We start from the raw sequence: 21739 nt of genomic DNA, 5'->3' as shown, positions 1-21739 counted from the left end.
GCTTGCTCGGCTTTTATTGCTCGAGGCTAGCATCATATTTCCCATTCCAACCATCTAGTATACTGAGGTGCGTTCACATGCTACATCATTTTCCGGCAAAACATGTCCATGGTCTGACACGTTCCTCCGCGTTGAGCAATGATTGCCTATCAGTTGGAAAGCAGAGTGGAGATTGTGGTAAAATGAAGCTTTGAAAACAGTGAGCATGCCGAGACATTCTTCAGAATGATTGGGCAGGAGTTATTCGTTAGTAGAAGAAGATAATGAGATTAATCTATTTCGCCGGGCGCTAAGAACATTGTTCGGCTGAAGGATTGTGGATTGTTCAATAAATCGGCCGATGACTTCCGCCTTGGGCTAGATGGTTCATTTCATTTCGAGCGCGAGGAGTTTTCAATGTTTGAAATTGATTTCGCGTGCAATAGTTATTCGCATCGGGCTTGCCATCTTCGGAGTCTGTTTCAGCTTTATCTCACGATATGCTCAGCCGTCCACCGACTGCGCGAGAGCCTGGAACCTTTGCAGTATCGCTGCCTCTTCCTCTGGTGTTAATTGAATCCTTTCTGCAATATATAGTCCGTCTCTCAGTCGGGCATTGACAATGGCTTTTTTCGTCTTTGATTTGGCCAGTCCTTCGATTGTTTTTGCAATGCCGTGGAACGGATATGCCACCAATCCAATCCCAGCTACAACCGTAACCACAGTCAGCATTGGATTAAACCCACACGAATGGGTGACCAGAGCACGCGCAAAAGGAGGTTATCCACGTACCAGAAGGAACCCTAGTAGCTAGCCCGATCGTGCCTTTGGCAAGCCCTTTAACAGCACCCAGCACTCCTTCCTCTTTAGCTCCCTTGATGGGCTGTGTAAAGAGCCCCGTGAAGCCGTCCGCCATTCCATCCACGAAGTTTCGGCCACCCATCACAGCTCCTGTTCTCCAATCTTTGACAGTGCCGTAGTCCTTAGGTTGCTCTCCGTACAATCGAGGAACCTGTCGGAATCCCTCCGCAGTGGCGTGCGGGATATCGACCACCACTCCCTTAAAATAAGAACTGGTAAACTTGCCGAATTCCTTCAATGTAACCCCGGCTATGTTGCCAGCGGTGGCCAGAGAGCCAGGTAACGTCTCTTTGACTATTCGACCGTCCGCAGGATATTGAGTGTTGCTTTCGCTGGTGCTTGAGTGGTCAATTGATGCAGTCGAGCTCGAAGCACGGGGATTATTTCTGTTCGCGGAATTTGACGAAGGCCTTGGTGAGCGGCTGCGCTTGTATTCCATGTAAGGCTTGTAGAGCATTCCACCACTCGATTTGAGCATGTCGTAGCCTGTGCTCGTAGAGGCAGATAACAGTCCGGTGAGCGGATCCCAACGACGGTTTTCTATGAAAATTGGGTTGACTTCATGACTGGAGCAAGAGTAACGTTAGCATGTGTGCTGCTCGAGATCATCGTCAAATTCAGAGAGTGTATGGTCAAGCTTAGGCAAACCTTCTAATGTCTTTCGCATTGATTAAGGACTTTTCAATCAGTATCTGAGCGACTGGCTTGCAGAGATGAATTTTCTGCTTGGACTTGATGATTGTCCATGCCGCCGCTTGGTTAGGCATCACGCGACACCGCATTCGCTCTAGGGGCAGATGGCGATGGAATGATTGAACAGCGGCAGTGACGCCGGACTCAGTTCTCATCTTAGCGGAAATCTGTTGAGCTGCTGCGGCTGCCTGTGGTGTCAGGCAGAATGATATGGCATCTGCTAAGTCTTGCGAGTTGAGGCGACTATATGGGATCGGTCTAGCGCCGGCGCCAGCACGTGCTACCATGTTGCCCCAGAAGGGTTGACTATAAACCATCCAATTAGTCTTCAAAGAATACCAGCTGGCAACTCGAGTGACTCACTCCCCGAAGAACGGAACGATCGCGGTTGGTCGTCCATGAGCAAGCCCGCATGCTGTCGTTCCTGCGCCACCGTGGTGTACCACCGCAGCGACGTGCTGAAACAGCCATTCGTGAGGACAATCATCAATGTAGAAAATATTCTGGTTTGGGTCTCCTCCTAATTTACTCCATCCGCGTGAGATGATGGCACGCACATCGGCACCTGCGACTGCATCGAGAATCGTCTTTGTTAATTTCTGGGGGTTGTCAACGACAATACTGCCGAAGCCGATGTAGATGGGAGCCGGGCCAGACTGCAAGAAGTCCAGCAATTCCCTTGGCGGCTTGTATGATGGAGTGTTTCTGAAAAAGAATCCACAAATATCTGTACCACTTATTATGGATTGCCTTCACACATAACAGCATCTGCTCGCTTATCCACATACCAATGTGACTCGGCCAATCTCGTGGCTTAGGTACTAGCGCCGGAGACCAGCAATATGTGAAAGGTATCTTCAGAGTCTCTGCAAGACTAGGTCCCTCCGATAATGGGATTGGTTCCAGATCAATTCCAGCTCGCCAACGATTGATCACATCGCCTAGCCTACAATGCGTGACAGTGTCAGCAGCTTTTTTTCTCAATATAAGTTTGTACGAACACGCATACCCCTGCCAGGTTAACCATTCGACAACGCCATATGAAACCCAATTTGCAGTTGTAGGGTTCATGTCTGAGGCGCGTAGATTTGCAAGAGGATGCGGGAAAGCCATGGTACTGCTCCACGGCATGGTGAACATCAAGTGGACAGGGATGCTCAGTGCTTGTGCACAGTGTATATGGGCGAAGCTGGGCGGGTTGGCGATAATCGCATCGGCAACAAATGGTACCTGTGTGACAGGGTCGTCCTCGATACATGACCTCCAACAGCCGTCAAGCATCTCGGCCACCATAGCCCTTTTCTTCTGCACCTCGCCAGCCCGTAAACTTTTCATCTTGGGAATGAGCCCGGGGTTCTTGACCATGAACGCCATCAGCTCAGCTGGGTCGCCCCCGATTGGATAGAACTCCAGGCCCGACTGTGTGACAAAGGTTCTGAACACATCATGAGTGGCGATACGAACACGGTGCCCGACCTTCTGCAGCTCATTCCCCAGCGCAATGAACGGCTGGACATCTCCGCGGCTACCCACTATCTGAATGACAACGTTCAACTTGATATTGCAGTTCACCGGTTCAGACTGCTTTGGGCGTTCCTCAAAGTACTCTGGTGGTGGATTGTGTATGTCCTCTTGCTGGGCTTCGATTATTTGGGCAAGGGTTCTGGCGAAGGAAGAGTCAAGGTCGACGTCGATACGCCCATCAGCTAAACTATAATGAGCCATCTGTATTTGAAAGAAGTTTTTCAAGAGCTAAGCTGTCTTTGTAGACTCACCTTGCACGTCTGCCGTATCAATGGCGAGGCCGCCGTCGACGCCATCGGCATAGAGAGAGTAGGGTGGCAGGCCATGTTCCTCGGGTGTGCCTGCGTCATGCGATTTCTCTCTAGCAGGTTTCTGCATGATAACAAGAGCTTGAAGTACAAGCCCTTTGAAGAGTGCTCATTGTGTTGGACTTTTACGAAAAGGGTTGATAGAATATATAAGAGCCTGGAAAGGTGAGGAGCAACAAGGTTTGAGTAACTTGGAGATCCGTATACGCACTTCACTAGTGGTCGAAGCTCGTACTCGTATGCCATGCCGTGCCCGGACTAGCCAATGTGGGGAACACAAAAATAGTGCCCGGCGATCCATCCTCCGATGCTGATTTGTGGAGCAACACATAATTTCGGCCTTTCAGCCATCAACTTTCATCCTCCGCCATTTGCTGATCTTTCTGACTATATCAAAATTTCGACGGCATATAGATTGCAGTGAAGAATCTCCTCAATAACTGGCCTGTTGCGATTTACCTCTTTACCCATGCTGAGGCTTCTGAACTGCTCCCTCCTGGACTTTCTTTACAGGTTCGTGGACCTAGTATAGTGATTATACTCAATATGACGGGCAAAGTGAGCAACATATTGGCCTACCGCATTCATGCAATTGATTTCTATGGAGTGTGCTGAGCAAACATTATGAGGAAATACTTGCTGGTTGAACGGAACCCGGGCAAGCATCATCCCAGTCGTACTGTTGTAGTAGACGTACTTGCGATGAGCCTTGAGGACGTTAACACGGACAGGCTTGGGGCTGTGCTCGGCCGACAACATAATTGGAGACTCAGACAGCGCAGTATTGCCATTGTGGCACAGAGCAATGTTCTCCAGCTAGGTGCCGTTATTGCTGAATTGAGAAACCGTTCTGGTGGTGTCGACTGCTCCAGATGTATGCAGCCAAGGCCTGCGCAACGGCAGACGCAAACGCAAGAACCACGGATTATTGTGCTGTGATAGATACGCTGAGAACTCTCAAGGACGCAGGATGATGATGTCCTGGAAGACTCAAACGAGACACAGTTATATAAGTTCACCTCACTGTGAATAAAGTTGGGGCCTGACTCTGCGTCATCGACAAGAAAACCAATAAGCTCGAGCCCTCCTCTTGACAGTTGTTACACAAGCATTCCTGCTTACTTCAAAAATTCCTGCTCCACACTGTGGAAGGTGAAGTATACTTTGTAAGACTATGCAAGAGCCAGAGTTTCTGAAACCCGCAAGGTGGCGACTAGAAATGAAGGCAGCAATTGGGAGAGCATGCTAATTAGTTTGACTTAGTTTGATCGGATGGGCTCTCTCGTCTCTGGTTGAATTGATTTGAACAGACGCCAATTGCTGATAGTGAATCAGAAGATGACACCCCCGTCCCAAGAGGGTATATTGGTCGTAATCCAGATTCGACCATGTCAGTAGAAGGAACTATGAGTGAATGGTCCGCGGACCGTTCGCTAGTAGACTTTACTTGAGGCTTGTATAGATCCCGACGAATACCTCTCATCGACCGGCACGTGCCCAGTTGCTAAGTGTTGGCGGCTTATTGACAGAAATCATAGTGAGTATGTAGTTAGTGTTTCTGGTCATATCGTACTCTATCTTAAGAACTCAATAGTAGCGTTTTAAAGGCATGTCGCATTTTCGGGGCTCGTTTGCCAGCGATTCACATTCTGTCTTTGTGAAGGACTGGGGTGTGAGCTCTGAGCGGAGTGGGATGATCTGTACATAGCTTACGCTTTCAGTGCTAGTTATACCTTACTAGGTTAGTACCTAGTACCTGTTACTGCCAGATGCCAGCCCTGGCATGGAGTTGGCCTGAGGAATGTGGGCTATGCCAGGTTAGGCTAGCGCCGGATACTGGGCCGCGGCGGCGCGGACTCAGCGTGCATCATCCATCAGGCTGTCCACCTCACGACTGCAACCGACGTTCATACACCAAGAGCTCACTGGGCACGCCTGTGGCTTTACTTTGTTCGGCTGCGATGATAAAAGATGAGTCCCGACTAGTACACTGGTATTATAAACTCATAAAACCGATCTAATGATCCCTGTTATCTTTCCTTGTCCTACGTACCTTCCGCCCCTCTTCCCCCTGACACCGTGGGAGTCAGGTACTCTTCCCCGCTCACGACGGCTTACTTCCGACGATCTCGCTGTGAAACCACATTGACCAGCTGGGTATTGCGGCTCCTATTCAGCTATTGAATAATGTCTATGCTTTCGGAAGCTGCATCAGCAGTGACAACGTCGGTATCGTCTGCACAGCCTCTAAGCACCTCTCCGACGGTCACCGCCACATCCGTACTGTCCACCTCACCGCGCGAGCTCCTCTCTCTACCCCTTCGAGGTCTCTCCAAAGTAGAGACGCTTGCGTTTTCGATAATACCTAAACAAGTCGCGAGAATGGCTGGACTTCAGAACATGGCGACGCACATCTGGGGCACAGCCCCGGCTACCGGTTCGGGAGGCGACACAGTGGTTCTCGCAACGCAGGCAGCGGCGGAAGTTATCAGAGAGGGCATAGCAGATGCTGCTGTGCAAGCCGACTCTAGCCACCATATATCCGACATTGTACAGGCTATTGTAAGATTTAGTGGGTTTTTCTCGTATCTGACCGGCCGGTGGTCACTCGCCTGTTTCACTGTAGTAAGTATACCAATAACTTTGTCCCTTGGGGATTCTGTGACGCAAACCATCTGATTGTTTGAAGTCCCTTATTTTGAATAGAATCACAATATATGCATCCACTCGTCGGCGTCTCCAACTAGACTGGAGCAGAAGGTTCGCTCTACGCATAATACCTATTGTTCTTTTCATCGCCCAAATACACGCCCTGCTTCGTGCTCTTCGGTGCCAAACATCTCCGGACTACTCAGCCATTCGATATGGAAAACGAAATACTCCGCAGGTGCTTGATTATGCCGGGAATGGGGGCTTTCTCTACACTCTTAGCTCGACGCTGCTTCCCTGGGAGACAGATGAGCAGTCTTGCCGTGCAGTACACATGGGTCGCCCTGTTAACGGGTCAGACATATCATACGGCTCATTCTCGCTCCTCTGGCCGGCTTTTCTTCGGTTGTGCATAAGTCACTTTGTGGAAACGCTTTGCTGCGCATTGCAAGGCAGGTCAGTCGGAACAGAGGCAGGCATGTCTCTCTTCGAGCACTCCCTTGCCTTCGCCGAGGCAGAATCCGCGATAAGCCAGTCGCTTGGCATCGGCATCTTCGGTCTCTCCAAACATAGTGCTGGCAAAGAAGGCAAACTAGGAGGCGGTCAATCGGTTCTACAGTCACTGAGCAAAGGGCAGGTCCTGGAGCGAATGAACATTTCCCCGGAATTGCTGCTCATCACTTTGATTTCCTGCTGTAATAGCTTAACCTCCAACATTCTTGATGTTTTCGGAAAACAAAGTCAGTATCGCCTTGTGAACACGACGTTTTGGGGGCTTTGTTTCATGTCGGCCATAGCATGGGTCACGTTCGGTGACGCCTCCAATGGCACTGAAAGCCTACCCTTGAGGATTCCAACCGTTTGCCTCGTGGGATTTGTGCCCCATTTGTTCATACTGCTAGGAATTTTCGTCTGTGTGTTCATTTATGCCCTGGCTCTCGTCATCACAGCCTTCACGCTACCTCTTGACAGTTCTCAAGATCTGTCCTTGAAAGAAAGGCTCTTGTTGGCGCACGAGAATATGCAAGGGGCCCATCAGATCCAGAGCATTCGTTTCAATCGACACGATGACTTCTACACCACTTCGTTGAGGATTGGCTATGGCGCCTTAACTGCTGCCAGACAGGCAGTCTTCTTGAATGAAGGGCGGGGGGTAGTTGCGCAGAGAATGACGTGGCTGGAAAGGGACAGGCTGCGCGAAATAGAGTCCCTTCAGCGCAAAGGCTCAAGGGGGCAAGGCCGTGACTCTGAATACGGTGATCTCCGGAAGAGTGAGGAGTTATTGGAACTTGCGATGGAAGCGACTGCTGAGTGGGAGTGGGAATCCGGATATGCTCGGGAGAAGAAAATTGAGACTAGCGTATCGCAATCCGCTAGGTCTCAGGACGAATCTGAGGGCGTCGGCGCACTGCGGGGTGCTGTCCGGTGCTACCAGTCGATCTCGTTCGTCCGTGCTATTTTCTACTTCTTGCTTAAGTGGACCGCTTATGGTCTCGACAAACTACTTAGCAAGGTCGGTATTAATAGGCGACCGCAGTGGCTAAAAACGCTGGTCAGGGCTCAGCAAAAGAAGAAAGACCGGGGAAGGAAGAACAACCTGGAGAAGCTAGACTTCTGGATAATGTCGGAGGATGGTGTGCTGAAGGTACCTACCAATTCCGACTTTGATGTGGAGAATGAGATGCGCCGACGAGAGAGGATCGACGCTGCCCGCTGGGGAGAGTCGGATGAGCGGCGGCTCGACGAGAAACTCTATGACTGGTGGAGAGCTGGCGGGGCCTGGGGCAATCAAGACCAAAGTCCTGATTACGCACCTTCTGTTGAAGATTGGGATGATACGACGAGCGTTGTGTCAATGGCCACGACCAGTGATTCTGACTGGGAGGCCTACGAGTCTGACGGACGCCGTACCCCTACCCAAGAGGACCCGTTTCCAGGCCGTTGGTCTCGCGAAGACACTCCTGTGCAGGAGCCACTCGTTGATATTGGTGCTTTTGCCCGCCTACTGGATCCACGCGATCAAGAAAGCAGGCAAGAGGCTCGCATACTTGCGGCACATCTTGCTGCAGGCCGTGAAGGTCGTATCATGACTCGTCGCCGATTCCAACAACAGGTTGAGCGCGACAGGGCTCGGGTTTTGCTTACCTCGCGATTCTCACAACTTGGCCAACAGAATTCCGGTGACGACAAGCGCAAACCCACGCCAGAGGAGGAGTCCGAAATTTTGGAGAGGCTGATTCTTCTTCAGAGGTCCGAGTCATTTAACAAACCCTCAGATGAGCAGACATGGGAGTCAGGGGCATCAGGCCTTGGTCCCAGTGGACCGCCCTGTGTTATCTGTCAAACCAGCCCGCGGTCTATCATAACATGGCCCTGTCGGTGTTTGTGCATCTGCGAGGATTGCCGCGTGAGCCTGGCGATGAACAACTTCGGTAGTTGTGTTACTTGCCGTCGGGACGTTGGAGGATTTGTTCGATTATGGGTTCCATAGGCTCCCTCCAGGTCTGTTGCTGGCTTCTCCAGTTGGTCTGTCTCGTGCCGCTTTCTTTAGCCTTCTTTGTAACTACTTGCACTATAGGTCGTCTTTTTAAAACGGTGCCCGAGGCCCGGCTGTTCTATTTCCGCGCACCAGACTTAATGGTAGAGTTGAATCGAGCATCTTTGAATTCTTGTTCATGTGTACAGACTACGTGCGCTGATTGCGGCATACGACCACACTAGTCATCAGAACTATGTTCTTCCTAACTATCTTCCACAGAGTACTCTTTTGATATAGCAACATGATACAGTTATGCATTTCAGACTGTCTAGAAGGCTTCCTGTCGCTGCGAATGCAATGGGTGGGGAGGGGATGCTTGTCCCTGTGAACAAGAAAACATACAACCCTCTAGGGTGCACCTCACTCAGACAAATAATGAATGCCATGTCTTCTCATGATGGACTTTTCTCCAGGACTATTCACTCACGTCTTCTAGATTCTCACCGCTTTCAGATATAGCAACACATGGTGTTTATATTCCTATATTCTTGTACTCCTTTGATCTTCTTATCCTCTTTCCTTCTTTTTAGTAAATCTTTCTCATCCCACTTGATATCTGGTTTCCGGATCAAGATCCTCGACTCCTGGTGTTCAGACGAGGGCAGACCCTCAAGAGGCATATTTGAAAGAAGTAAGTCAGGCAGTGAGCAGAGTAGTTCAGAGGTGTGCAGTTTCTCATCGCTTTCTCTTCCTGATTAGGCTGTTCCCAAGCGATAACTTACGAGTGATCACGACGACTAAACGATACGCGCAGTACGGTCCTGCGACAATACGACGATGTGTTTATTCCCTTACCTCTGCGGAGGAGCTCCGTCTCCTACTTCATCATTCTTCTCACACACTGAATCCGACGGTTACTTTTCCAACGCCGACATGATGTCCCCAAGCACCTCATCCGAGGAGCCCAGCTCTGAGGCCCCCGTGCCACGCACTGGTCACCGCGGCGAGAGGATGCGCCTTTGGCCTCCTATCACCGATCTCGAGGACGAGGACGCAACCCAGAGTGAGAACAACGGCCTCGCTCGGCGTCGCTCCGCCAGCGAATCCAACGGCGACGGAATGGAAATCGACTCCGAGCCCACCGAGTCTACCAAGTCCACAGACATGCCTCAAAGAGGCGCTGGTCTCACCAGCACCGACAGCAACTCGGAGGGTCGTATCCCAGTTAGTGAGTTGATTCCTCTATTTTCTTCCATCTGTGTTGTCTCTCCTCCATTTGTGTTATACCAAGCCTATCCCATATATCCTCACCACCGCCACCACCACCCCTTCCCTCAAGACCCAGGCCCCCAATGTCAAAGCCAAAGCTAACCACAGCCCTTTCACTCCGGACCAGATAACGCCCGAGTCCTCCGTCGCGCGCGAGCCCCCCTGCGCAACAGCCGCACCTACACCCGCCTAGGGCGCCCCGAAACCCATCCCACCGCCCGCCCCGTGTCGCTGCGCACCTATAAGCCCTACGATTCCAGCGACTCGGACTCCGACCCTCCGCCGGTCCGCAGCTTCTTCAGCGCCTACGCCAGAGACGACAACCCGCGTCCCCTGGCCCGTCGCGCCGTCTACCCGAGCATCCAGACCATGCACCCGAACCTGTTTGCCGTGGAGCCTCTGACTGAGGACCCGGATCGCGCTTACTGGGCCGACTCCTCTGATAACGAGTCTGGTCCTGCTACCTGGAGTGAGGTTGAGTGGACTGATGACGAAGAGGAGGCTAAGAAGAAGGAAGTCGAAGTGACTAAAAAGAGGAAGCTTGAGGAGGAGGATGAAGAGGAAGAGGAGGAGGAGGAGGAGGGGGAAGCGGGTCAGGAGAGTGTCTAAGCTGCAGCTACCGCTGATGATGACAACGATGCGACGAGGTGGACACTTGTTCGGACCCTGCTTGGCTTTTGTTTCTCCTGGTGTATGTGCAGGGGTTGGAATCCTCTCTTCTGGGATGGACCTACAACGTGCAACTTTCTGGAAAGTGGAAAGGAGAGGAGGAGTCGATTAGGTGCTCACGGATGAATCACTTTCTCGGTCTATTGATGTGTTGCTGAATTGGTTGTCATCTGGTTTCACTTCTGGCTATCTAGATGCGCGATTTGTTGGCATGTGATGTGGTTTGTTTGCTTAGCTCTGGACATGATCTGCGATACATACACGCATGAGATGGGGGGACATGTACGTTCGGGGAGGCTTTTGTTTTTCTCGGTTTGTTCTTTGCGGATACACGAGTGCAAGTACATACAACATGAAAATGGGTTTATTATGCCTACTTCTTCTGTTCGTTCCTTTGGTTTGATCTTTCTCGTGGAGTAGTCTTGGATGGGTTGTTAGTTTGTCTTCATGCGTATGTGTAGTGTAAAGCGTCAGCCGCTGTGGGCATCTCTGATTTCCGTTCGATGATAACAATCTTGATTGATGGATGTAATATGTCCAGTATGGGGTATAAAAGATCTAGACCTTTCCTTAGGATTGTCTAAGATACAGCTTGACGACCGCTTCCAAGATGTGAAACTATGATCAAAGAGTGTGGTTAGTATCACTACTTCGGTAGGACAGTAGTAATATCTGACTATCGGAAACACCATTGCTGATTTATCAATCATTCGAAAGACCCTGGCAGCAGGATTGCTGATCGACATACGCGATGTGCGGCAAAGATAGAATTCTTACTCACTCCCCTGGATCACCAAACGTACCAAAGAATAACCACTTCAGCAATACACATGTACTTCAAGCTCACAATGATTGAATTAATTATCGATACGTAAGGCAAAGTTCAACCCTACAAAGGCTCCGCAAAATAAGAACTCAAATTCCCATCGTGACCGAGAAACCGAAACGAGATACAAAAAGAGCGCAGTGGGGGTGGACTACAGACAACACGAGTGATAGTCACAGACACTAGGAACATGAACAAAAATGACGTTGAAAGACCAATGCTTTCCCTTCCGCCAATGGTAGGTCCTCTCCTGTCTCGAAATTATGAACCCTCGTGTCGCTTGGACATAGATCCCGGAATTCCAGTATCAAAGAGTGTGTAGATGGCACGTCAACGAGGGTAGGTTACGTCCGCGTCCCCGCACCACAATGCTTATAGGATGTAAGCGGCCGCTGCGGCGGCGAGGGCTGCACCGACCAGGTTGGCTTCAGCGTGGGAGCCGGCGCCTGTGGCCAGAGGGGTGCTCGGGGAGGCCTGCGACGAGGAGCCGGCGGGCCCGCTGGATGATGCTTGGATGATCGATGAGGAGCCCCGGCTTGCCGTGGTGGAGGCGCCAGGCGTGGACTTGGGCACGGTGGGTGTCACGGCCGAGGAGACAGTGGGCAGACTCACCGCTCCTGTGTTGGTGGGCTCGGCTTTACTGTTTGTGTCGGAGGCGGAAGGCTGCGCGGCGGTTGTGGTTTCGGCGCCAGCGACGGGGGGGATGGTTATAGGGTGGCCTGCTGCCGAGCATTGGCGGATGACTTCGCTGGACACGGCTGTACGATGATTAGGAGGGTATCCTTGGGAAAGTCTTGAGGGAGATGTGGAAGGATGCTGTTCATACCGCTTTGATCAGCAGCATTGCAGGCCTTTTGCACACATGGAGTCACGACCTGCACCACCTGGGGCTTCTGGCAATGACAGCCAAAGTCCAGCAGGCTCGAGCATCCGTCTTTCTGGAATGCATCGATGAAGCAGTTCAACTGGGATCGTTAGCTTTGGCCTAAACTCTTAGAAGAAGGCGACGACCGCATACAGAACATTGGGGAAGGTTGGGAAGCTGCGCGCTGGCGAGGCTGCTGGCAAGCAGAATGATCAACGCACGGTAATGGTACATGTTGGTGGATGTATATGGTTTGGATGAAGCGAGTAGACAAGATGACTTGGGCTGTAGTCTAAAGGAGTGTGAGGAAAGAGAAGTCAAAACGAGTGGTGGCTACTGAACATATAAAGCAGACGCGGAAACGAACCCCCACGGGTCCAGCGTTCGCTCTTATAAGCTCATGAGCTCACCTCTCACAGAGCCTTGGAACGCACATCACATGTCACTCCGGAATTGCTATCTATACTTACAGTCGTGCCTCAAAACAAGGCACACGGGTCGTGTGGGCGCAAGATTGAGCCTATTAAAGGACAGCACAACCCTCTGAGACATGCGGACATACCTTCCGATGTGATGCAAGAGAGGGTAATTGGAGAGGAGAAATACTAACTAGGGAAGGCAATCTTGGAGCAGTGCGTAACCATTGCATTTCGGGGCTAAAGCCCGTTCGTGCAGCTTGCCCTACGTTCCTGTCAAGCATGAACATGGAAGAGACATCCCACATATGCTTGTGTCGGCAGTGGGTGTGTAACTGTCGCATTCGTCAAAGGAGACGTCGCAGCTACATCCACTTTTTAAAAGTTGATCTGGATTTAGACCATGATGGTATGACTGATTCGAAACAGTTCCATCGCACTAAACCCGAGTCAGTTGATGCGCACTAAACAGCTGGATGCCACTCATATCCCAACTTTCATGCAAAGCTCATAGATAATGGCAAGGAGATTTATCCCTGAGGTTAAAACCAACGGCTCCGCATCGGGGCAGCGGGTGGCGTGGCGTGGCAAGGCCAGTGATGAGATGTAGGACATAACCAATTGCAGGAACCAAATCAACCCTTGGGTCCCGAACCCCGGCTTGAATGTCATGACAGGAGACGGACGGGTCATTTGAATGAAATGATGTGACACGCCCAGCCTGCTGTGTGACCATCTTACGCGGCTGTGGAGTTGACACCGAGCGAGTTCCCGGGGCAGGAGAAGGCAAACCAAGGAATCCGGAAGGCACAAGCCATCTGACAGGGACATCTCGGAAATTGCAACTTACCACGGTACCATCTCGTTGCGACGAGGCAGAAACCACATTTGTGGACGAAACTTGCCGAATCAGGGGTTGGGGAAGGGTAGAGGTGGATAATTGTATCGCGCATATATAATCAATTCAAACCATAACAGCTAATCGAAAGGGTATGCGTAGCATGGCCGAAACGCCTTTCCCAAAAATCAAACCATACTCCAAGCTCTCTCTGTAACCCCTGTAACCAACATATCTCATATACAAGCACGCATTCCTTGCTCAAGACAACAGCTCGTCGATATAGGCTCGTTGCTTTGAATCATTGCCCTCTTTCAAGAGTACCGCAAGAACCTCGATTGGGGGATTGAGATTGAGCATGTTAGCACGCCTCCAACGTTTGAGCCGGGCAATGCCAATGCAGGGCTACACAGAGCGGTTAGTCGTCAAGCTCGACGGAGAAAGGAACGGTCGGGAGCTCAGGAAAAGTGCGCAAGGGTAACCACATACCCCGTACTGACTAGAAAGGTCAAAATGCCGTAAGATCTTCTCATGGGTTGTCAGATCACTCTGGTGGACTGTTCCAACGAATTCCCGATTAGCACTCTCAACCCAGACGGCCAGGATCTAGTACCCGTACCTCGAGGCCCTCGTCTTTTCGCTTCTTCTTGCTTCCAGTATTTCGCCAGATCCCTTTCCGTGATATTGCTTGCTTTCTGGTCCTCCTCTGACACCGGCTGTTCGATCTCTGTTCGGGCTTGTTGTCTAACGGCAAGTTCTGCCACATGAGGCTGTGACGGTTCTGTGGGGGTCACTTGTACCTCCTCTGGTTCGGAAGCACTCTCAACGGACGGCTTTTCAGGAAGAGAAGAGACGAGCGGTTCGAGATCCTTTGCTTTTTGAGATCGTGTCGTGGGAGTCGCAGATGGCTTGGTGACTCTAGATTTGGAGCCAAAAGACAGGGTCGACTGGCCGGAGCGGGTGGCGGCAGTGTTGCCTCCTCGACGGCGAGCAGGAGGCATCTTGTAGCTTTAGCTTGCGATTCTGAACCTGTAGATGAAGCACAAATATTGTTATATGTGGTGTGGTTTGAGGCTGCAAGGCACTAGAGACTGGTTATGAAGGTGGAAGACTCGAAGCTTTTGGGTCGGTCTGGGCCAGGGTGTGGGGGAACGATGTCATTGTGTGTGTGTGTGTCGCACATGGCAACCGTCGGCATTCGCCCAAAAGGGTTATATTGGCACATCACCTCCCGTTTGCAAGCATCCCAAAGTTCATATGCTGAACACGAACTATGAAACCAGCAATTCATTCACTTTTGTCCACTGGTCTGTGCTCCGTGAATTGAGGATTCATCTTGCTGATTGATAGGCTCGCTGAAAAGAGATCTTTCCTCCTGTACTGTCTGCATTTTCTGTGCAAGAAAGGCATCCATACTTGCTCGTTCCTCGCGCCTGCAACAAATCTCTCGCATTTGATTTCAATGATGGCTGCGTGATCCAGAGAGAACTTATCCTAGAATACTCCTTGACATGTGGCTTCTCTAAGGCTGTCCCAAAGGCCTCGAAGTGTTCCTACTTAAATCCCCAATCCATCAGCCTTGAAGTGAACCAAGAACTGGAGAATCCAATGCACATCACGCCAAATTCCAATGAGGCCAGACCCCGAATCGTGGGCCGCTCGAAGGATAATTATTTAGGGTAATGCGTGTGTGTTCAAGGCAGGCAAGGTAGTTACTCCTCAGCGGTACTGCTCGGTGGCCTGCGACGCATCTACAAAATAGAGACGCTCTGAGATAAAGTATTATCACGGGTTTTGCATACTCAAGCAGCGATCATTCCAGCCGCGGCACAGCTCGATCAGGGGCTGCAAAGATATCAAGGTAGGACGACCAGTATGACTCAAAAGTGATCCGATAACATCTGCCAAATGCGATGATCGAGATACGTAGGTTGACACAGTGCGACGCTTAAGACAAATGTACATTCCCATATCTCCAATATATCGGATACTGCCAATTTTCTCTTACGATCCTCTCTGCGTCACACTGAGATGGAAATGCTGTTATTGGTCGAGTTGTATATGAACAACATCACCCTCGCCATATACCTCCAAAATTCTCTTCTACCTCCCCCTACTATATTATCTGAGGAAGAGTGCATCACTACGAGGGACCGAGAGTCTAATGCACGAGACAAGGGTGGTCTTAAATCGGCCTGATCGTGGGCTTCCGGCACATGCGATGCTCGAAAGGTTGCCAGTATTACCGTTGCCTACTCGTGTTGCAGTGCAAGGTATTCTCATGGAGCCGCATGAATGGCTCGAGGTTAATAGGCTTGCGGAATCGTGGTATCCCTGATAAGGCTCACGGTTTGCAACAAGCCACTAAGCTCGTGGAATTAACTTCCACGATCAAGTGTCTTGCGATGTCTCGACATGTAGCGCAGTACGAACTATTTAGAGTCGGTTTCGGCTCCTCCTATCTGAGTTCTGAGTGTGGTAGTTGAATTTGGGAGTGGGCTGTAGAGCTCATGGTTGTTGGAAGGATCTCCGAGAATCTTGGCCGTTGTGGCGGCTCGAGGCTATGCAACCGCAGAGTGACGTGGAGTATCGTCCGTTCATCTATTAAAAAGGAAATAATCCATTGTCACTAAGCCCATGTAAGCCACAACGAGGCTGATCCAAAGGAGCGGTTGTACTTGGTCAGGTACAGCTCCTGCTGGAGTCTCAGCCTCGAATAAGGAACGGGACTAATGATAAGAGGTGATAAAACCCCACCGGGAAAGTGCAGTGGAGAGGAAACAATCGACATGCTAATGGAATATTGACGGGTCAATTCAACACCAGTAGAAAAGAAAATGTTTCATGGCTTGTGTTTAGGCTGCTGCCAAAATTGGTAGAGAAGTAGCACCGCAACTGTACGTGCAGTACTGCTCGTATTCTGGCTGCGGATTGATGACGGAAGAAAGTGCCTCGAGAAAGGTGGAGAAAAGAAGAAGAAGAAAAGTGGTTCCGTGAGTGCGGTTGGAACTTGGCTAGCCGCTGCTGCTGCTGCTGTTGCAATTGAACGCTCCTCCGTCCTTCCACACCCCCCATCACCTCTTCTCCCCTCCCCACATTGGCGCCAGTAAACAACTCTCGCTTACTTTGCGATCACTTATCCTCTCCTAGCCGCCACACCTCGCTCCGGTTTCACTCTCCTACAACCTTAACTCGGTGCGCCCGTCCTCGGAGATTAGCAGCAATTCAGTCATCGCACAGCTACCCGCCCTGCCCGCAGTCGAGTCCGAGCTAGTCCTGCATAGCAACGAGGACGGGATACCGCATCTGCGCCCTTCCAAGGCCCGTCCGGCACGCGCAATCTAGCAGGAACGGTGTCCAGATCTGATCTCTATGCAGGGGTCAATTTTGTTTGACACTTCGAGGCCGTATATACACCGCAGAACCCCCCGAGCGCATCCCTCTCAACCGCCGCGTGCCCATGGTGGTGCGGGTGCAGCGCTATGAGCAAGCCCGCCTTCGTGCGAGTATCGGGCCCGCCAAATGGCAATTTCTTGATCGGATATCCTGGCATCTCTGCCACAATGGTCAGTCGGACACTCGGTGCCTCCTCCCCTTCATTTTCTCCGCAGATCGAATTCGATAGCTGACCTATACAAGCCACGTATTGAAGGCAAAGTCGAGATCAGGCCCAGCACTGGCATTTCACTCCCCGTCAGTGTATCCCTCGTTACAATCTCCCTTCATCGTCGCGAGACGATACACCCATCGGCGGATTCCGTGACCAAGAAGCGCCTTGCGCCACCCAGGAAGGAGATCACTGATATCGTGGGCAAGGAGATGCTCCTTTTCCGTTGCCCGGCTGGTCGAGAGTCTGAGGAAGTCATCTCTATGGATCTGCCTTTTGTTCTCTTCATTCCCTTTGGACGAGGGGGAGCAGATGCATCGAGGCGAGTCCCTCCGGCCAGCTTACAACTCCCCAGTCGCACTGCAGAGACGTACTATGAGATTGTGGTAGCGGTTCAACAGGGGCCCTCCGAACAGCGGAAATACTCCTTCCCTGTCCCAATAGCGCGCTACGACACGCTATCTACATTTGGGATGTACAATCGCCCCGAGTCAGCGGAGAGAGTAACGGATCACTTGGTCACACTGGGAATATCCTTGCCGCGGTGGTCTTACGGGCCTCTTGACCCTGTAAGCGTCTATGTCAAGCTTTCCCCAAACCCGGACTGGATTAGCAAAGCCAGAAAAGTCACTATAAACAAGATTACGATTGGCATCGATGAGGAAATTGTATACAATCACGAGGGCGACGAGCCGCAACGGAAGGTCAAGACCTTGACCAAAAGGACAGAAGCAATTGGTGTCAAACTACCCCCTTCTGGCTTTTTGACAAATCTGGGCTTGGTGTTCCCGGCCAAGGATATGCGAGACTCTGAGGGAATACTCCCTCGAAGTAGACCGGGGTTTCCCACTTACGCAGTGAGCGGGTTTACGACGACAGCAAGTCTCTACAAGGTCGAGTACTATTTGACTGTCAAGGTATGGCCAATACTAAGATCCTCTAAAATGGCTTTTGAAACTGTGCTAAGTCTCTGCAGGCTCACTTGGCATCTGCAAGGGATATTGTTATCCGGCAGCCGATCGTCGTTTGCCCCCTGGACCATGCAGGGTGTAAAGAGGAAATGGAGGCTATCGAGCAGGCTGCGCGGGACGCTGTTCATGTGAATCCGGACAATCCCATGCTACCTCTGCCCTCTATCGTGCGACCTAACGATCCAAACGCTCTTCGCCACCTCGGGGTGGCTATAGTCGGAGGCAAGCACAAACCTTTGATCGACTGAGTGGAGAGTATCACTGGTGCATAAGCCATTTCCTCACAACGATTGAACATCATCGACCACCGACTCTGATTCAGTGCCGACTGAAGCATCAGCGTCACATCATCCGGTCAAGCACACATCACGACTTACTCTTCTAATTGTTCTTCTCTTCGATTCAGCATGCCTGCAGATTTTGCAGAGAGCATGGACACGTATTACGAATGCATGGGCGACGGAGTTCTTGTTGCATAAATTTCATGGTCGCTGTATGGATTCATATCGCGGTTGGCCAGGACAAAACAGGGTGTTCAGGTTGACTTTGCTGCGCTTTGGCAGGGGTTGATGGTAGAGAGGATCGCTTCTTGCCTTGTCTCTTTTCTGCGCCCTCTTTTATACAGTCCCATCTAGTGGTGTAAGCTCAATATAATATGTAAGATGTATCTGAAGAGGCTCCTTAAGGTCTTAACAAATGCTATCCATGCTCCAAAACGCAAGCAAATGAAAACACAGGTCCGACTCAAAGAGATGCAGGCACCCACTGCCCGGATAGGCAGATAATAACGATGGTCTTCAACATCGCCATGTTGGTTAGTTTCCCAGTTCCAGAAAGCCCATGGCGATGCTCAACATGTCGGGATCTAGAGCTCTCGACCTGCGCGCTCTGTCATTGTCCATTTCTTTCAAACAGTCTTTCAGAATATTCAAGATATTCTGGAATTGGGGCGACGAAGCACCGAATGTATTTAGTGCATTATTGAGATTTACAGAGATCTAGGGCCACGTAGTGTCAGGACCGAATATGACGGAGTGTGTGAGGTGATCTTTCCAGTCTTACCTGTGCTATGAATTGGTTATAGTCCGTAGGCTCGTCCATGATTGAAATCGGAATGTAGTTTCTTGCTGCTTTGTCTGTCCCTCTGGAGTCTCCCCGCGATGGTCGGGTTTGATAAGCTTTGGGCAGCCAGATAAAAAGTCAAAGAGTCTCGACAATTGCGGGTCTGAGATGCTGCTGGTTTTCTTTTCACAGATCTAGCAATCAAGTAAGCTATAATAACTTGTCCCCGTCATCATTTGGTTAAAGATGCATGTTTGATGTCCGCGCAAACAAAAGGCCGCGGCAGAGTTCTTATCGCCCGTCCGTATCTATCACCGATCCGCCCACCTGCATTTCTTCTCTCCCATCCAACCCCAGCAGCTCGACAGCTATCTCCCCGCAACCAGTCCGGCGCATGCACCTGCGCAACCGGCCCTATCATACACAATGGCGGACACCGACGAAGCGGCGATACATATGCCATCCCAGGATGGGTCAGCACACATCGAAGTCGACCTATCCGACGAGACGCAGGACTTTCGCATGCTGAGCAATATTTCCTTGTGAGTTCGCTCCCTTTTCATGACATTCTTGGTTGGGAAGGGCATTGGAAGAAAGCCCAACTAGGATGCTAATAGAAACAGTCTCTCGGATGGCTCTCAAGCTAGTATACCCAAACGCGGCGAAAAGGACTTTGAACCGAACCCAACGCTCTACCAAGCCGACGTCCTCTCCGCCTCTCGACAGGCGATGCACAACGCCCTTTCCTACCCTCGCATACACCACCCCAAAAACCAGATAGTGGGCGTGTACGCGCCAATTGGTCCCGTCGCCCCTCCGCCAACTACTTCGAATCTCGAGTCTATTACAGAAGAAACTCAACCTACGGAATCTCCGAGCAAAGCGATCGGAAATGTCCACCCAGATGCCTGTGTCTATGTCGCAAACCCGAAGTCCAACCTCTTCAAGACGATGGGACAGGCGGACCGGTGGAACCGGATTTGGCTACTTCCCGAGGAGGCTCTGTTCATGCTGGAGAGAGGGAGTCTGAATATTCATTGGCCTCGTTCGGAGGTGGGATACGACGAGGATGAGCATAGCGTCGAGGACTCGGAGATTCCGATGAGCTTGCAGGCTGCTTATGCGGCGTTTGCGTCTCGGGGTGGGCTGAACAGTGAGAGGTTCTCTGTCTACACGGGCTTGAGGCGCTTAGGGTACACGGTCACCCGGGCTCCGGGCTGGGATGACGAGGCCGAGGAGGCGAGCAGCAATGAGCCTCAGGCTTCAGAGAACATCCGACAGCAAGGTGCGGGGCTAGCAGGGATATATTCGAGGTTCATGAAGTGGCTCTGTCCTCCCAGTTCAAACACGGCATTGGGGCCCGTTGCGGGCGTGGGTTTCCACCGTAGCTATGGTCAGTGGGTGCCTGTATCCAACCGTGCCCCGCTCATTGTACTGAGCTAACTTATACTTATGTCCAGATGATATCTACAGCAAACTCTCGATAATCCCCTGGTATGACCCGACTGCGAATTTGAATCCGGGGTCTCCCGCGCAGGCGCCCTACCGTGTTGTGTTCCATGTCTACAAACCATCCACCCCGTTCAAGAAGTCTGCGCCGCCAGCACCCGATTTCCGCATCGCAGTGGTCAATGCACGTGCGCATACCTCCTTCCCTACCCTATCGCAGCTGGGGGCTCTGCTCGAAAGCACACCCTTGGACCCACCGTCGAGTGAGAAGATGAGCCGCCAGTTGTATATGCGGCTGCGCCACGGGTACCGGAATGTGATCCTGGCCGTCGTGGACGAGGGTGTCGTGAGCTATTTACGGATCTCGGAGGCAGCTTTCGGCAAGGAGAAGCTCTACAAGCAAAAGGCAGTAGCCAACAAGACACAGTACCGGCCGAAGCCGAAGGGGCGATGAGAATCGGATCTGTGTGCAGCCAAGCGGCTCAAATTCACTGCCACACCTACGAATGGCTCGGCTATGTAGCCACCAAGCATATGTCTCCCCTATTTGGAATAGTTCTCTGGACAAAGCCCTGCGATCCACGAATGTACGGATGAGGGCTGGGTAGAGGGGATACAAGGTGAATCTGCCATCATCTTTAGGGCATCCGCCTATGTTGTGAAAAGAACGGATGCAGATGCTCAGATGGCTTTCTCCGTGAGTCACGGGCAGAAGTGAGAAGTGCAGAGGGCGGAGTGAGGTGCGAGCGGCACTGAATGTGCCAGTGTGAAAAATCTCTTGGTATAATATCTAAGATGCCCCTCCGACGCCGATAAATTGTAGACCGAAGACAAACCGGCAGCACAAAAGCTGTCAACTCCTATTTGAACGTACATGAGTAAAAGAATGAAAAATGAAAAAAAAAAAAATAAAGAGAAGAAAACCGTTATCCAGTATCGTTTTCACATGAGATCGTCACACCGTATGTTGTATGCAAGTATGGGGCCGCTGTAGCAGTTCGTCTTTGGTCTGTTAGCTTTCCGTGAAACGGAACGGTGATAACCTCGGAGCTACCGAGTTCTTTGCTCGAACCATTTTACTCTCGCCATATGTGCCTCAATTCGGGACATGAGGAAATATGGTTTATAGGTAAGAAGTCTCTTGGAGATCAAATGGAAAAGCCTACCCTCCCTCAGTCAGCAAGAACGAGAAATGTGGAAAAAAAAAAAAGGATTCCAGCACAACTAACCCAGTTACGCACCCCCGAAACTCCTCATACGCTACCGCAAAACGG

At 51.1% G+C, this 21739-nt stretch overlaps 9 protein-coding genes across 9 annotated transcripts; 4 read left to right on the top strand and 5 right to left on the bottom strand.

Annotated features, from left to right (window-relative positions):
• Positions 1-231: 231 nt before the first annotated feature.
• On the bottom strand, positions 232-3519 carry BO97DRAFT_383438 (putative sterol glucosyltransferase). Its single transcript, XM_025693361.1, has 7 exons — positions 3309-3519; positions 2543-3239; positions 2322-2479; positions 1897-2260; positions 1489-1839; positions 772-1406; positions 232-686 (listed from the first exon to the last, which is right to left on the bottom strand). Exons 1-7 carry the CDS (start codon positions 3433-3435, stop codon positions 484-486), a joined length of 2535 nt encoding a protein of 844 aa, XP_025554904.1. The 5' UTR covers positions 3436-3519; the 3' UTR covers positions 232-483.
• Positions 3520-5765: 2246 nt separating this feature from the next.
• On the top strand, positions 5766-8505 carry BO97DRAFT_336942 (putative ubiquitin-protein ligase (Asi3); the record flags this gene model as incomplete). Its single annotated transcript, XM_025691473.1, has 2 exons — positions 5766-5990; positions 6055-8505. 2 exons carry the CDS (start codon positions 5766-5768, stop codon positions 8503-8505), a joined length of 2676 nt encoding a protein of 891 aa, XP_025554903.1.
• A 924-nt stretch (positions 8506-9429) lies between these two features.
• On the top strand, positions 9430-10730 carry BO97DRAFT_440402 (uncharacterized protein; the record flags this gene model as incomplete). Its single annotated transcript, XM_025698071.1, has 2 exons — positions 9430-9721; positions 9890-10730. The coding sequence occupies 2 exons, from the start codon at positions 9430-9432 to the stop codon at positions 10369-10371; spliced, it is 774 nt and encodes a 257-aa protein (XP_025554902.1). The 3' UTR covers positions 10372-10730.
• An 899-nt stretch (positions 10731-11629) lies between these two features.
• BO97DRAFT_420996 (CFEM domain-containing protein) lies at positions 11630-12356 on the bottom strand (the record flags this gene model as incomplete). Its single annotated transcript, XM_025696692.1, has 3 exons — positions 11630-12015; positions 12084-12222; positions 12276-12356. 3 exons carry the CDS (start codon positions 12354-12356, stop codon positions 11630-11632), a joined length of 606 nt encoding a protein of 201 aa, XP_025554901.1.
• A 223-nt stretch (positions 12357-12579) lies between these two features.
• Positions 12580-13313, bottom strand: BO97DRAFT_174227 (uncharacterized protein). The gene is made up of 2 exons (XM_025690331.1): positions 13034-13313; positions 12580-12977 (listed from the first exon to the last, which is right to left on the bottom strand). Exons 1-2 carry the CDS (start codon positions 13229-13231, stop codon positions 12804-12806), a joined length of 372 nt encoding a protein of 123 aa, XP_025554900.1. The 5' UTR covers positions 13232-13313; the 3' UTR covers positions 12580-12803.
• Positions 13314-13495: 182 nt separating this feature from the next.
• On the bottom strand, positions 13496-14507 carry BO97DRAFT_361838 (putative DNA polymerase delta subunit 4). The gene is made up of 3 exons (XM_025692434.1): positions 13996-14507; positions 13866-13933; positions 13496-13781 (listed from the first exon to the last, which is right to left on the bottom strand). The coding sequence occupies exons 1-3, from the start codon at positions 14375-14377 to the stop codon at positions 13638-13640; spliced, it is 594 nt and encodes a 197-aa protein (XP_025554899.1). The 5' UTR covers positions 14378-14507; the 3' UTR covers positions 13496-13637.
• A 1944-nt stretch (positions 14508-16451) lies between these two features.
• BO97DRAFT_361835 (arrestin C-terminal domain-containing protein) lies at positions 16452-18601 on the top strand. The gene is made up of 3 exons (XM_025692433.1): positions 16452-16942; positions 17016-17900; positions 17960-18601. Exons 1-3 carry the CDS (start codon positions 16859-16861, stop codon positions 18200-18202), a joined length of 1212 nt encoding a protein of 403 aa, XP_025554898.1. The 5' UTR covers positions 16452-16858; the 3' UTR covers positions 18203-18601.
• Positions 18602-18690: 89 nt separating this feature from the next.
• Positions 18691-19252, bottom strand: BO97DRAFT_383426 (uncharacterized protein). Its single transcript, XM_025693360.1, has 2 exons — positions 19017-19252; positions 18691-18952 (listed from the first exon to the last, which is right to left on the bottom strand). The coding sequence occupies exons 1-2, from the start codon at positions 19053-19055 to the stop codon at positions 18770-18772; spliced, it is 222 nt and encodes a 73-aa protein (XP_025554897.1). The 5' UTR covers positions 19056-19252; the 3' UTR covers positions 18691-18769.
• Positions 19253-19376: 124 nt separating this feature from the next.
• BO97DRAFT_361831 (tRNA-splicing endonuclease subunit SEN54 family protein) lies at positions 19377-21332 on the top strand. The gene is made up of 3 exons (XM_025692432.1): positions 19377-19558; positions 19640-20409; positions 20477-21332. Exons 1-3 carry the CDS (start codon positions 19443-19445, stop codon positions 20917-20919), a joined length of 1329 nt encoding a protein of 442 aa, XP_025554896.1. The 5' UTR covers positions 19377-19442; the 3' UTR covers positions 20920-21332.
• Positions 21333-21739: the final 407 nt, after the last annotated feature.

Source organism: Aspergillus homomorphus (genome assembly GCF_003184865.1).
Source record: "Aspergillus homomorphus CBS 101889 unplaced genomic scaffold BO97scaffold_4, whole genome shotgun sequence".
In the NCBI taxonomy this organism is placed as follows: domain Eukaryota; kingdom Fungi; phylum Ascomycota; class Eurotiomycetes; order Eurotiales; family Aspergillaceae; genus Aspergillus; species Aspergillus homomorphus.
Note: the sequence above shows the minus strand (reverse complement) of the source record. Positions and strands in the feature narration are given on the sequence as shown.